At 40.2% G+C, this 14,331-nt stretch overlaps 1 protein-coding gene across 1 annotated transcript; it reads left to right on the top strand.

The window, feature by feature from the left end:
* The first annotated feature begins 8,085 nt into the window (after positions 1-8,085).
* On the top strand, positions 8,086-12,529 carry LOC121813011. The gene is made up of 5 exons (XM_042216409.1): positions 8,086-8,282; positions 8,443-8,590; positions 10,519-10,800; positions 11,077-11,103; positions 11,698-12,529. Exons 3-5 carry the CDS (start codon positions 10,650-10,652, stop codon positions 11,805-11,807), a joined length of 288 nt encoding a protein of 95 aa, XP_042072343.1. The 5' UTR covers positions 8,086-8,282; positions 8,443-8,590; positions 10,519-10,649; the 3' UTR covers positions 11,808-12,529.
* The last annotated feature ends 1,802 nt before the right edge of the window (positions 12,530-14,331 follow it).

The following is a 14,331-nucleotide window of genomic DNA, read 5'->3' as shown; positions in this document are numbered from 1 at the left end:
GGAACCAGCTTCCAGTTTGGATTCAGGAGACAGACACTATCTCTACTTTCAAGATTAGGCTTCAAACTTTCCTTTTTGCTAAAGCATATAGTTAGGGCTGGATCACGTGACCCTGAATCCTCCCTTAGTTATGCTGCAATAGGTCTAGGCTGCCGGGGGATTCCCATGATGCACTGAGTGTTTCTTCTTCACTCACTATGTTTTTGTACACCTGTATATGTGCACATGCCTTTAAATATTTTCTCACAGGTGTTGCAGGGGTAAAGTCTCTCCGTGTGAGTCCTCATATGAAGTGTAAAATCACCACTTTGAAAAATGTTCTCCACTTTTTTGGCATGAATATTGCTTTGAATCTGTGAGTCATTTGATTGGATATTGTGTTGTTTGTATACATTTTAACTTTATTCATGTTGTTGCACAGCCAAGCCTTCCTACCTGGGATTTCCTAATATTGACAATGAACTGATTCTTTTCCCAAAAGTCTAGCAAGAATGCATCTTCTAGGCTCTTACAGCCTTCCTCAAAGGTTCAGAGGTATGGTTTCAGGGTTCAGGGATAATTCATATCCTGTTTATAAACATTACAAATATATTGTTGAAAAAATAATGAAACAACAGGAAAAATAAATCAGCTCAGAAAACAAAAAGAAAACATTAAACGCAGAGCATAACTAAAAGCAAAATTTGTCATGAAACGCAGAAGGAAGAGAACCGAAACACATGAAACAGGTAAGTGCAAAAACCTTTATTTCAGCAAAGTCCAAGAAAACAATCCAAAGACAACTACATTGAGATTCTTCGAATGAAGCCAAAAAAACACACACACAGGATCAAATATGAGAAAGTCACACAGAAGGGAGGCAAACAGCCACTCTGACAAGGAACAATTGGAAACTAAGACTATAAATAGTACCTAATTCTGCTAGAACAGGATCTTGGATCTCCCAGATTTGGAGCAGAGCCTATGTTATGAAATCTGGCAGCTCGTGTCAGTAAAGTTAGCATCCACACTGGCTCAAATGTCTGTGTACATTTTATACAGATACACGAAACAACAACAAAAACCAAGGCATTCACAGAGATGCATGTAGGCTTTGATTTCAGAACCATGGACAGAGCTCTTTGTGTGGCAGTGCTATTACTTGATTGTGAAATGAAATGAGAGAGCAAGAAACATATTCACACAACATTAATTCAGTTCAGTTAAATTTTATTTATATAGCACCAAATCACATTAAAACACAATAATACAGAGAAACTCCGCAATTGAGCAAACACTTTGGCAACAGTGGGAAGGAAAAACTCCCCTTTAACATTAGGAGGATTTTGAGCATCACACAATGAATTAGCTGCATTTTGATGATAAAGGTATATGCATTAATTTCTACACTTTTTAGCATTTTATGGAAATATTTCTATTTTTATAAAAGAAACATGACAGTTTAACACAATGAAAACAGTCAAAAAGCTATAAAAAGCAAACGTTTGTGTTAATCTGAGTCCAAACATGTCAAATGTTTGAATTCACCTTTAAAATGACTTTTTTTGACTGATGTTCAGTTGCATCAGATAAAAATCCTCCTCTCTTCAAACAAGCCACACAGGCTGATAAGAAGAAACCTCAACCCACAGTCAGCTGCTTGTGCGACTCTCCCATAGAGAAACAGTTCAACAGTTTTTGTACGAGTGTTTTTCACCGTGTCGACGTACCACAGTGACTGAAGTCAGTGTGACACCTTTACAAAAACTCCCAACAAGCTTTTCTTTATATCTGAGCATGGTTCCTGAGATCACATGAGTTATGTGTGAGGTTTCTAACCTCAGCTTTTATGTTGTAGATATCTCCTGATGCTAAACGAGACTTTCCCTCGTTTGAGTCGTGACTTGCTGGCTGCTAATGAAACCTGCTGCTTAACTGCAAAACACTGGTGTGGTCACTCCAGTAAAAGATAAAAACCAGAGATAGTAAATGTAACTCTATGCAAAAAGGAGGAACAATATTAAGAATAAGGCCCTTATTGTGCAATATTCTACAATAAAATTTACAGATCAAATAATATTGTGCACAGTATAAACAGATTTATCGGTCTCCTGAGGTGAAACTGAGATTTAGCATAAAAAAGAATTCAGAAGATGACAGTGATGTGATCCTGTGGATAGCAGCTGGTACTTCAGTGAAGAAGGTCAGAGGCTCTTTGTTATTCCTATGATGCTCAGCCTGTTCAGAACACACCAGTTAAATATAATTACAACAGTAATTTTGCTCAGCATGGCAGTAAAACCTCTGAAGCCCCTTTTTTAGACGGATGCTCAGCTCCATCAGATAAGAGCATCTGCTGTCTTCAAACAAGCCACAGAGAAGAAACCTCAAGCCATGTTCAGCTGCTTCTGCACGTCTGCCATAGAGAAACAGTTCAACAGTTTTTGTACGAGTGTTTTTCACCGTGGATACGGGGCACAGTGACTGAAGTCAGCCTGACACCCTTACAAAAACCCATCTACAGCTTTTCCAGGTCTGAACGCTGCTCATACAGAGCAGAAGAATAAAGTCCACAGGAAGGCCTCTGTTCAGTCAGCAGGTTCACACATATATTGTTTGTTTTTAGGTTCTTTGGAGACTTTTTTCACCATTAAAATAAAAACTTTATTAAAAGAAGACTTTAAAAGAAGCTCATGGAATAGCAAGTTTCATCCTTCAAACAAACCTTACATGTTTTTTCATGTTTAGGTCTGTACTAATATGTTTGTTGTTAGATTGTTCAGACCAGTTTCTTACTTCCACTTTTTGTTTTTAATTGTAAATGATGTCAAACCGCTTGAATCTACTGGATTCATTTTTAAAGGTTTGCATTGTCTGATTTGTGTTTTGATGTATAATCTTTACCTCAAGAGGAACTTAGCACTAAGATTGACTAAATAGAGATAAAGTTCAAAAACGTCAATTTTTACTCTAAACAAAAAATGTGGAGGTGAATCCAGGGAGGGGGGGGGGGGTTTCTTGCAGGTCTGAGGGAAAGAAATCCACTAGAAACTGGAGACAAGTGTTAAATCCAAAGTGCTGTAATTGTGAGCGAGAACAGAAGGTGTGTAGGGATTTACTTTGAAAGGAACAGGATGCTGGTTGAAATCCAGGTAAGTTTTAGCATTGCAGGTTTGAGCTGGCAGGTGGAGAAGTTGAGGGAGGTGACTGAGGTTGGTTTGATGTGTCACCCAAAGTATACCAGCAAAATGCACAAACGACCAAACAACAATACAGGACAATAACATCAGTTTGTATTAAATGCAGTTAAAGCTTAGTTTTGATGTATTACTATATCACGACTGCAGGGACTGGTGTCCACATTTACTTTATGTCTGTTATAGTGATTGGCCTTATCAGTTCACATTTCCTTGTATTTATTTTGTGTATATTATTTGTATAATGTACTAATTTTGTTCCACTTGTACAATGACAATAAAGATATTCTCGTCTTGTATGTGTGGGTCTTAAACAGCACAGTGAGGTTTGTGTATATTTGGACACAAGATCTGTTTATTTGCATGTTCACTGAAACATATTGTAGTTATAATTACATATTGGACATGGACTTAATGTAAGTAAGTCCACTTCTCTAACTACTCCTTGACGGTCACCTCAGCAGCTCACCTTCCTGCTCCAACCGCTCCTTCCTTTGTGGTAACACAGATCAGTGGACCTCCCTGACTTCCTCTCCAGATTTTCCTCTGAAAGGCAGAAAGTAAGCACCCTGGCTCAAGCCTTTTATTATTTCTCTGTGCAATCTTCTGGAAAAGATTATCCCTAACTGGTCTCTGCCCTCTACCCTGCACCTCCTCTGTGTGGCTCCCAGTCAGTCCAGCCAATGCAACATACAAACTTCTATTAACTTTGTTAACAAAAGACTTTTAAGCACAACCATTCCCCGTCTCCCTGTTTGGGTTTTGCTCTTGACTTGGTTTTACCACCAGTGTAGCCAGTTCATGACAGTTAAGTCTCTTTTCCACTGCTGGAACTGCAGCTGCAAGAACACAACAAGAAATCCTGTTCAGTCGATCCATTTCACTTTGATCTCCAAACAAACTGAAGTGATTCCCGCGTCTCCTCTAAGGCTGTGGGACAGTAGGCTTGAATATTGAAGGTCAGACGTGCAGGCATCGCATTAGAAACAGCAGCACTGAGAGCACACGCTCCCTCACAGTCACAAAAGAATTAACTAGAATTAAAAAGCTTATTTTACCGCTATGTGCACTAAATGACCAGAATGCAGATTCTCTGCAGCAGATTTGTAACAGTGTTACATTTTATTATACTTTTAAATGTTCTTTACAGATTTCAACTTTTATTTATATTCTATTATCATCATCTGTATTTCATTTTATTAGGCAGCACTCATAGGGATCATTCTAGGAGTCAAATGAACTACAACATGATATAAAGCCCTGATTGATTGATTGATTGATTGATTGATTTGTAGTGTAGCTCTCTGTGCTAATTTGTAGATCTCTAATTTAGTAAGCCATTGTCGCAGCTTTGAGGTTTCCTATCATGATGCAAAATAACTGATAGATAAGAGATTTTCCCCTCACTGACTGCAGGGAGCTTTGGCTGGTTTAACATCTGAGATTTGCACTAAAAAGCAAGTTCAGTATCCTTCAAACATCAGAACAAAAAGGAAACTGTAACTGATAAAACAGAAAAATCTAAGCCCACTGAGGTGATTCAGCTGTCTGACTAGATGCTTCCTCAGTGCTCAGTGAGTGTTCGCTGCTCCAGCCTGGTCCTGCAGTGTCCGCCCACTCTGGCTGGAGACCGGAGTCCACACCTGCTTGGTCCACCTGTTCTTCATTGCTGGCAATCAGTAGGAGGAGCATTTAAGATCAGCATCTCCACCAACTCTCTTCCAGTCCATTAACTACCTTATGGTTTTTGTTGTGTTCAAATTTTTCAGACGGAACTTCAGGAGAAAGTTCTGTCTTTGAAAAAGATTTAATTTGCTTTGGCAGTTGAAATGAGAAGTTTACAGAGAGCCGTGGACCTCTGTGTGAACCAGCAGCCTGCTTTATAAGAAGGATAACAAATCCTCCCCGTCCATGTCTGACCTCGCCTGGTATTCATTTCAATTCAGTTCAATTCAATTTTATTTATACAGCGCCAAATCACAGCAACAGTCGCCTCAAGGCGCTTTATATTGTAATGTAGATGCTACAATAATAGATACAGAGAAAACCCAACAATCATATGACCCCCTATGAGCAGCACTTTGGCAACAGTGGGAAGGAAAACCTCCCTTTTAACAGGAAGAAACCTCCGGCAGAACCAGGCTCAGGGAGGGGCGGGGCCATCTGCTGTGATTGGTTGGGGTGAGAGAAGGAAGACAGGATAAAGACATGTTGTGGAAGAGAGACAGAGGTTAATAACAGATATGATTCATGCAGAGAGGTCTGTTAACACATAGTGAGTGAGAAAGGTGACTGGAAAGGAAAAACTCAATGCATCATGGGAATCCCCGGCAGCCAACGTCTATTGCAGCATAACTAAGGGAGGATTCAGGGTCACCTGGTCCAGCCCTAACTATATGCTTTAGCAAAAAGGAAAGTTTGAATCTTGAAAGTAGAGATAGTGTCTGTCTCCTGAATCCAAACTGGAAGCTGGTTCCACAGAATAGGGGCCTGAAAACTGAAGGCTCTGCCTCCCATTCTACTTTTAAATACTCTAGGAACAACAAGTAGGCCTGCAGAGCGAGAGCGAAGTGCTCTAATAGGGTGATATGGTACTACAAGGTCATTAAGATAAGATGGGGCCTGATTATTTAAGACCTTGTATGTGAGGAGCAGGATTTTGAATTCTGGATTTAACAGGAAGCCAAAACAGGAGAAATCTGCTCTCTCTTTCTAGTCCCTGTCAGGACTCTTGCTGCAGCGTTTTGGATCAGCTGAAGGCTTTTCAGTGAGTTTTTAGGACATCCTGATAATAATGAATTACAGTAGTCCAGCCTGGATGTAATAAATGCATGAACTAGTTTTTCAGCGTCACTCTGAGACAGGATATTTCTAATTTTAGAGATGTTGCACAAATGGAAGAACGCAGTCTTACATATTTGTTTAATATGTGCATTGAAGGACATGTCCTGGTCAAAAATGACTCCAAGGTTCCTCACAGCGTTACTGGAGGCCAAGGTAATGCCATCCAGAGTAAGAATCTGCTTAGATACCATATTTCTAAGATTTTCAGGGCCGAGTACAATAACCTCAGTTTGATCTGAATCAAGAAGCAGAAAGTTAGCGGCCATCCAGGTCTTTATGTCTTTAAGACATTCCTGCAGTGTAACTCATTGGTGTGTGTTATCTGGCTTCATGGACAGATAGAGCTGGGTGTCATCAGCATAGCAGTGTAAATGTATGCTATGTCTTCTAATTGTGCTGCCTAAGGGAAGTATAATGTCTGGTATCTCCTCCTCCTCTGTCACAGAAAAGTACAATGTTGATATCCATTGTTCTACTGATTCTAAGTTCTGGTTCAGGACATCCTGCACGGACGCTCTAACCCAGAGACTTATTCTAACCATCTTCTGTGTGTGTGTTGCAAACAACCCTCTGCAATACAGTTCCTACAATATCAGTCATGCCGAACGACGCTTTCGACCTTCAAAAGACGGATCGCCAACTCATTGAGCACATTTGCAGTGTGTATATAAACATAAATAAAACAGTTTTATTTATACTAATAAAACAAAGGTTTTCAACCCTAACATCATCACCAGGCCAAGAAGAAATTCTCTGCATGTTTTTGATTGAAACTAACTTGTATCTCTTCTCATGCTGAGTTACTCGCCTCCTTGGCTGCTGGAATACTGGATAACAGCTTGGAAGTTGCTTTCTCCTGATTCCCTCCCCTCACGTCTACTCACCTGCAGATTCAAGTTAGCCCCTCACCTCACCTGTGTTACTGAGATTTCTGATTTTCTCCCCTCCGATCATCGACTTTTCTCTCCTCTGTTGCAGTGTCTTTTCCTCGGAGACTCGTTGTCCCTTGTGCAGCAGAAACAGAGATCCTTCACACTACATAACATCACCATAACTTGTAAATGCATAACAAACTAGTGAAAACCAAACTTGCCTCAGCACTGTCTTTGGGTCCACGCTCTCTCTCCACCTGGCTTTAGCACTATGTTGCATAAAGATGATCCTTGAATTGATCAACTGGATTTTTCACAAGAACTGGTCTGCTATTGGTCAAAAAGAATGAATGGGTGCAATGACAAACTCTAACTTAAACTAAAGGTAACTACAAGAAAATCAAACTGAAGCAAAGGAAAACCAAGATGGCCACCTTCTATAAACTCCAAAGCAGGTGATACAATTTGTTTTAATAGTAGGGGACATCGGTGAGCAACGGCAGGTCCAACAAACAGCATCTCGACAAATATCACAAACTGTTTGTGTGCATGTCAGCTAGCTAAAGGCAGAACTGCGGTTTTTCTTAGCAAAGATAAATATAACCTAGTGTTTGCCGAATTCATTCTCAGGGATTTCAAACAAAATAAGAGGAAACTGGAGAAAGATGATGGACGGTTCAGCAGCCTTGTGCCACACACACACACACTGTGTTGTTGCCCTTCTAGTATTTCCCATCCATCCATACCTGTGCTCATCTATCAGCCTGCACAGGATAGACCTGCCTCGCACTCCTTGTACTACAAATAATCCATTTTTAGCACATTTACCAGCGTTTTTGTTTCTCCTGGTGTTTAATCTTTAATTTTGTTCATCTTTTTCCGTGTTCTGTATTTTCCTGCTCTTTCTGATTTCCTTGATGACTTTTCTGTGTATCACCTGTACCTGGACGGCCTCTCATGTCCTTCATTTAGCTCCTCTTCCTCAGTGTGCTTCAAGTTTCCTTAAAATCCCTCCTCTCCCTATGCAGCACTTTGCAAGTGAAGATATTTGTTAAATCAAATACAGTGAAGTGAAACTTTGATTTATGTGTTTGCAGCATTTATTTCCTAACATGCAGAAATGAAGTAAAGCCGTCAGTAAAAGACAGAGAGTCACAGAGAAACAGTCACAGTGAGTTTTTGTTCATGTGGCAGCGACTCCCATCTGCTTCCTCCTGCTGCTGTGACAGGTTTTTGTACGAGGGTTTTTCACTGTGTTTGGGGTGGTCCACAGTGATTGAACATCCACACAGAGCTGAACAAAAACCCTGCAGCTTCATCTGAACCGTCTTTAAAACATGGAATCGGCCAAAGTTCAGAAAAACATCAAGAAACAAAACATCTGCTTCAGGTGAGTCTTCGGCAGCTCGAATTCTACATGGAAATGAATATTTCTTCACTTTTCTGACCCTCACGCCTCTGCTCTGTGTGCAGGTAGACGGTTTTATATTTGTACTTTAACCTGATGAAAACTTACAAATGACTTTCTGATTGTTCCTCTGGTGTAACAGCTCAGTGTCTGTCCTGTGGAAGTGGATTTTTGAACATGTTTGAGCTGCTCTGAGGACTTCTGACAGTCGAGAGGTTTTTGTACGGGGCTGTAACACTGTGATGCACTAACATTTGGAAATCCGATCCGTCTCACCGTCACCCCTAAAGGTAAGAAAAATCCCTTTTTCTTGGCTGATACAGTGAGAAATAATTTCCTTTTAAAGGTCTGTTTAGTCCAAAACTGAGTTTTTATGTTTTAAAGCTTGAACTTGATGGATCAGTAGTGGAGCGATGTGACGACGAGCTGCTGTGAGACAGAGCTGCTCTGCCTGACACAGGATGTCCTGAAAATGCCTTAAATCCTGTTTTCTGTTCATTCAAAGTGTGAAAGTGTCCAAAATAGAGTCAAGTCAGCTGCAACATGTAGCTGGTGTGTTGGAACTCTGCAAATAATGACAGAGCAAAGCCAAAAGTAAAACAAAGGAGAATAATCGGCAGTAAAAAAGAAAAAAAAGATGAACATTAGCTACAGAAACATGTCAACGAACCAACAAACTGTCAGATTTAAAAATCTGAAATTCTGTTTTTAAAATCAAGTTTTGAAAATATAAAATCAAACAAAGTCGGCCTGAATTCTCTGACACGTTTTTGTTTTGATGAGTCTGCTGAAAATATTAATGCGTACAAATAGTAAAGATATATTTAATGTCTGTTCAAACAAACAACAAAACAAGATGTAACAGAAAGCCGCTGATAAGGACTGTAAAGCACAAAAAAGGCAGAAGAGTTATAAATGTGTACAATTTTAGTGACGTAAATAAAAGAAAATGCATCATGTTCATGAAGCTGCTTTTGCAAATTGGCACAGGAAAAAGAAAATCCTGGATAAATAAATAAATACTACACAGGACAGAAGTTCAGGTTCTGGCAGTTGAACACTTGACTCTTCAACATGAGCTCACAGTGACTTTCTGAGTGTTACTGTCTGAACTGAAAATAAAGGTAAAAGCTGTGAGAAAAGTTCAGTTGTGGTCAAAAACATCAAATTAAAGCACTGAAGGTTCGGCACAGATAATACCTGTTTTTATATCCGAGCTTTCAGGAAACACTCACATGTGTTTATGTCATAAATTATGTGTAAAGCATAAAAGAGCAGAACTGAACAGTTTGGCCGAACGTTTGTCGGCAAGTGATGATATATAGTGTGGACGCTGCATTAAACAAAGATAAGTGCATCTGAAAATAAAGTTTATACAACAGAAATAAAGAAGTTTAATATTTACTCAAACATTCAACCTCTGATTTTTATTTATTGGCTCAGTTTGGACCAAAATCAGTTTATTTTACTTTTGTCGGACTGAAATTTGACTCTCAGGTCAAAGAACTCATCGTTAGTTATGTGAAACACAAACAAACATGATGGCTGGGTGTTATTGGCTCAATGTCACGGTGTTTGTGTCAAACTCTTAAATCCTAAAATAAAAGGATTAAAGTGTTCGGAGCGGAGCGAGCAGCGTCTCAGTTCACTGTCGGCTTCCTCTCAGTTTGACTGTTAGTTTGTGTCCACAGGAGCTTCGTGTCAAACAGTCGGCTTATAAAAACCACACAAACTTAATAACTAATGTCAGAGCAGGTGACTAAACTGCTGATCTGCAGCCTGCTGTACGCACAAAGAACAACTAAAACTATTTTGTTATCCTTGAAGTTTAATGTACAAATTTATACAACATGAATTTGGGGAAAGAGTTTTGTGTGTCTTCTCCATCGCACAGTCTTCACTAACATTTAGACACCCTGGACACGAGCGCACTGTTCTTAGCTGCAAACTGCAACACAAACGCACAACAACCAATAAAGTAACAGAACTGAAATATCGATCACAGCACTTCTAAATGTAGAATCAAGGATTCAGGGTCACCTGAGTCATCATGTTTGGAGTTATAGTGTTTCATAAGATTTCATTTAGAAATGTCAGATAAATGAACCTGTTTTAAAGCCGAAACATTAACGTTTGTTTTGTGGACACTGAAACGTGGTTATTTTCTACTTTATAACTTTGTCTGTGTGGTTTTGGTTTGTCCTGCTTTGCTGTGTAGATCGACCTAAAACGACCCCGTCCCTTCACGTTCTGACCCCTCTGGCACCTTCTGCTTATCCACCGCTGCCCGCTGATGCTCTGGGCCCAGAGGTCTGTCTGGCCACTGATTTTTATCCAAAGGAAGGAGAAATGATTATGAATGTCAGGGGGGGCCCAGTCAGCGTGAACATCAGCAACGCCGTTCTGTCCACGAAGACTAAAAGCTACTACTTTGTTGGATTCAGCAACGAGACCATCCACTCCTGCGAGCTGTTAGGAGTCTCCACCAATAACGAAGCTGGTATGAAAACAAACTCACTGAAACAATAAGTAACGTCAGTGTGAGACTCATAACCCTTAAAATTCAGCTGTGTTTGTGTCAGACACTTTTAATCTTTTATTTTTAACACAAACATGCAAATATGGTCATTAATAAAAAAAAGATCAATAAAATGATTTCATGTCATAGACGGTTGAGACTTTGTTTGACATTTGAAATTTAAACCCTTCTTATATTATTTCGGGTAACAGTTCATCGAGCGTGTTTGTGATTAATGCACTTCATATTTCCACACAGATGACGCCTGCAGCAGCGTCTACCCAGGTGAGCGTGCAAACACACCTGCACACGTTCAGCTCCTTCACAGTCACATGAACGAGATCGTCACTGCTGTCGGGAAGATTTAGAATTCATTCACACAATGAAAGATTATTGTGTAACCTCAAATATTATGTATAATATATAACGTCAGCCACACAAAACATGCAGTTCATATCAGAGAGCAGCAGAAAAACATCTGTTTGCTTTTTACTCAAAGTTTCATTTCCAAAAAAAACAAACAACAACAAAAAAACAAAAGAAAAGAGAATAAAAGTAAAAAAGAACTGAAGTGTAAATATGATAAAACATCAGTTCAGCCTCGGTCTCATGTGTGAGTGCTGATGCATCAGTGCAGAGAACAACACACTGATGTGTTCACGTTAACAAACAACATGCAGGAACATAAATATAAAGAGTTGTGTTTATTAATTAAACTGCAGTCGTGAAAATGAATTTCTTCTGTGTCCTTTGTCTCTGTGTCGATCTGTGGTGACGATCGACACAGGAAACCTTTTTCATCTCTTTTACCTTCCTGTTGAAGTCGTGTTCGTGTCAAAGATTCAGTCCGAGCTAACGCGTCTGTCTCTCTCTGTGTAGAAAAAGCAAAGCTCAACTTCTACCTGCTGGTGATGAACGGAGTCAGAGTGCTGTTCACCAAGACTTTGGCCTTCAACACCATCCTGACCATCAGAGGTCTGCTGGTCTGAGTCCATCAGCAGGTCGGCGACATCGGATCAGAGCTTCAGCTTCAGTTTCTTTCTCCTGTTTTTGATAAAAGCACAAATGTTCAGGAAGTCTCCTGTAAATTCACACTTATAGCACAAACATTTTAGGATCGTTTGCCTTCATATAAGAGCAACGTTTCAAATTCCAACAAAATCTAAAAGTAAACACAGAAATTTTGACCCAAATGGAAAAACGTGGAAACTCCTGAAACATTTTTATCATTTTGTTGTAAATACATGCAAAAAACATTAAACCAGAAACATAAAATCTGTTAAATGTTTCAAATTATTTATGCAAAATACAGCAAAGACTCGACGTCAGCGTGCAGCGTGGCTGTGCCGAGCTCGCTGACGTCGCCATCTGGAGCTAAACTTTCCTTTAAACATTAGTTTGAAAGAACAAAGACTAATTAATGAATCCAGTGAACTGATTCAACATGAAAGGCCCTGATGGTCTCAACAAGAAGAACCATGTCGTGTGTTAAATCTGCTGATGTGTGAAAGTGTGAGGCGAGCTGTGCTGGCAGCTTCGTCCTGCTGTAAATACAACCTGTCAGCTGTTTGTACAAACATTACGTTTATTTTTACTTCCTGTCGTTTATAACAACATCGTTTGTATCTGACTTTTGTCTGTACGTTTTATTCTCCGCTCTCACTGAAACGTCGTTTGCTTCTAATACAAAATAAACTTGCTTGTTTTTGAATCGTCTCTTCCATTTCTGATACTGATTGAAACTTGGGCAGCATCATCAGTCACTGCAGGTCTTTGGTGGCTGCAGCCTCACAGAGCATGTGAGCTGCCACAGGGTTAAATAAAGGATTGCTCTTTGATTAAAAGCTTCCCTCCAATCGGATCATTTACAGTTTAAGTTTGCTCACAGGTGAAGTCTCTGTCTTGTTGGACCTGTGACGTCGTCATCAGTTGACCCCGTTTGCCTCATCGTGCTTCACTGAGTCTTCCTGCTTTCAGTTGAAACCACAGTTCAACTGAAAGCTGAACAGTCAGACGTGAAGCTGCAGATAAAATCAGACAGAAACCAACAAGCTCAGTTTCACATCGACAGGAAGCTGTGAGCAGCTCGTTTCCTCGCACGCTTTGTGCAACACCCTCACAGCAAGTTACGCGTGACAGCATCACACTGATCATTGAAGGGAAAACATGCAATTCTTTTGTTTTATTGTTAATTAACTTTGACTTTTATCACACACTAGAATCAGATGCAACAAACAGAAAAACATGTTTAAAACACTTTCGTGAGACAAATGTCCTGTTTTGATGGTTGTAAGAATTTCAGCGCTCAGCTCTGTAACAGCTGCCGAAGGTTTCTCCTCTTCAAGCTCACAGATGCATAAATGATAAACTGTTCGATGCAGGAATCTTTGATTTCCATGTAAATCTTAAACCTCGTTATCGTGCTGCTTTATGCACATTTAGTATTGATCTGTTTACATGCTCCCACAAATAAAACATCAACCAAACACTGGAGCAGCTTCACCCTGAAAGCTCAAACCTGTCAGAGTTGTTTCTAAAAGCCGAAGTGACACAAACGCAGCTGCCACAGAGAGACTCTGCCCCCCAGAGGACGGGACAGGGAGAGCATCACGTTCACAGCATTGTGGCCTGATGATGTTGGCTGAGTCTGACTGCCACAGGCCCGCCTAATGTGAGTCAGATGAATTAGGTTGGCAGCGCTGTGACTGAACTGTACTTAGCAAACATGGAAACTTGGATTAAGCTCAAATTATTCTGCAAACTGGGTCAGAGCCCAAAATACTCACTAACAGCCGGATCTTTTATTCACACTGTTTTTAGGCCACAGGTGAAGTTTGTCTGAGAAACAGGTCACATCAGCTCTGCTTCCTGCATCTCACACAAACTATAAATGTAGTCCTGGATGAGTCTGTGTGTGAGAGAAGGAAGCAGAGGAGGCGTTCGTCCAGAGATCCAAGAGACAGTCAGGCTTCCTGCAAACACACTGTGAGTTTCATGTGTAACACACACACACACACACACACACACACACACACACACACACACTTCAAACTGTCTGTCAGTTAGCTTGTTTTAAACTTTCAGCTCATTTTTCTTTGACTTTTACACTAATGACTCATTTTTGACTGAATCATTTCCATCATGTGTTTCAGTTGTTCTCAGTTAACAGACATTTTTAAAAATATGGTTACATTAGCCTCGATCTCTCTCTGCCGTGCATCCGTCTGACTGTGGGCACCTCCTCCTGTTATCCAGACAAACTCTCAACAGGAAGTGACATCATAGTTTACCTGCTGGGCAGCCTGTTATCAGGTTACCACGACTACAGAGTGGATTATCACCAAATATTAATCAGGTGATAGCTAAAAGCTAACGCAGATACTAGTTTGTACAACATCTAAATAAAAGCTCTGTTAGTGCCAGTAGCCGCTCAGCGCGCTGTATTATTGGTCGCTGGTTATTATTGGTCATTAAAAAGGCTCCAACAGCACAAACAGGGTCCAGAGGTCCAGT

Source organism: Haplochromis burtoni, unplaced genomic scaffold (genome assembly GCF_018398535.1).
Source record: "Haplochromis burtoni strain Fernald_Lab_line unplaced genomic scaffold, NCSU_Asbu1 Contig_1042, whole genome shotgun sequence".
Taxonomy (NCBI): Eukaryota; Metazoa; Chordata; class Actinopteri; order Cichliformes; family Cichlidae; genus Haplochromis; species Haplochromis burtoni.
Note: the sequence above shows the minus strand (reverse complement) of the source record. Positions and strands in the feature narration are given on the sequence as shown.

Excerpts from the sequence above, each read along its gene's own strand:
- LOC121813011 (XM_042216409.1), top strand. The coding sequence starts at position 10,650 with ATGATTATGAATGTCAGGGGGGGCCCAGTCAGCGTGAACATCAGCAAC. Across the intron at positions 10,801-11,076 it reads CTCCACCAATAACGAAGCTG|ATGACGCCTGCAGCAGCGTC; the intron begins GTATGAAAACAA and ends ATTTCCACACAG. Across the intron at positions 11,104-11,697 it reads CTGCAGCAGCGTCTACCCAG|AAAAAGCAAAGCTCAACTTC; the intron begins GTGAGCGTGCAA and ends CTCTCTGTGTAG.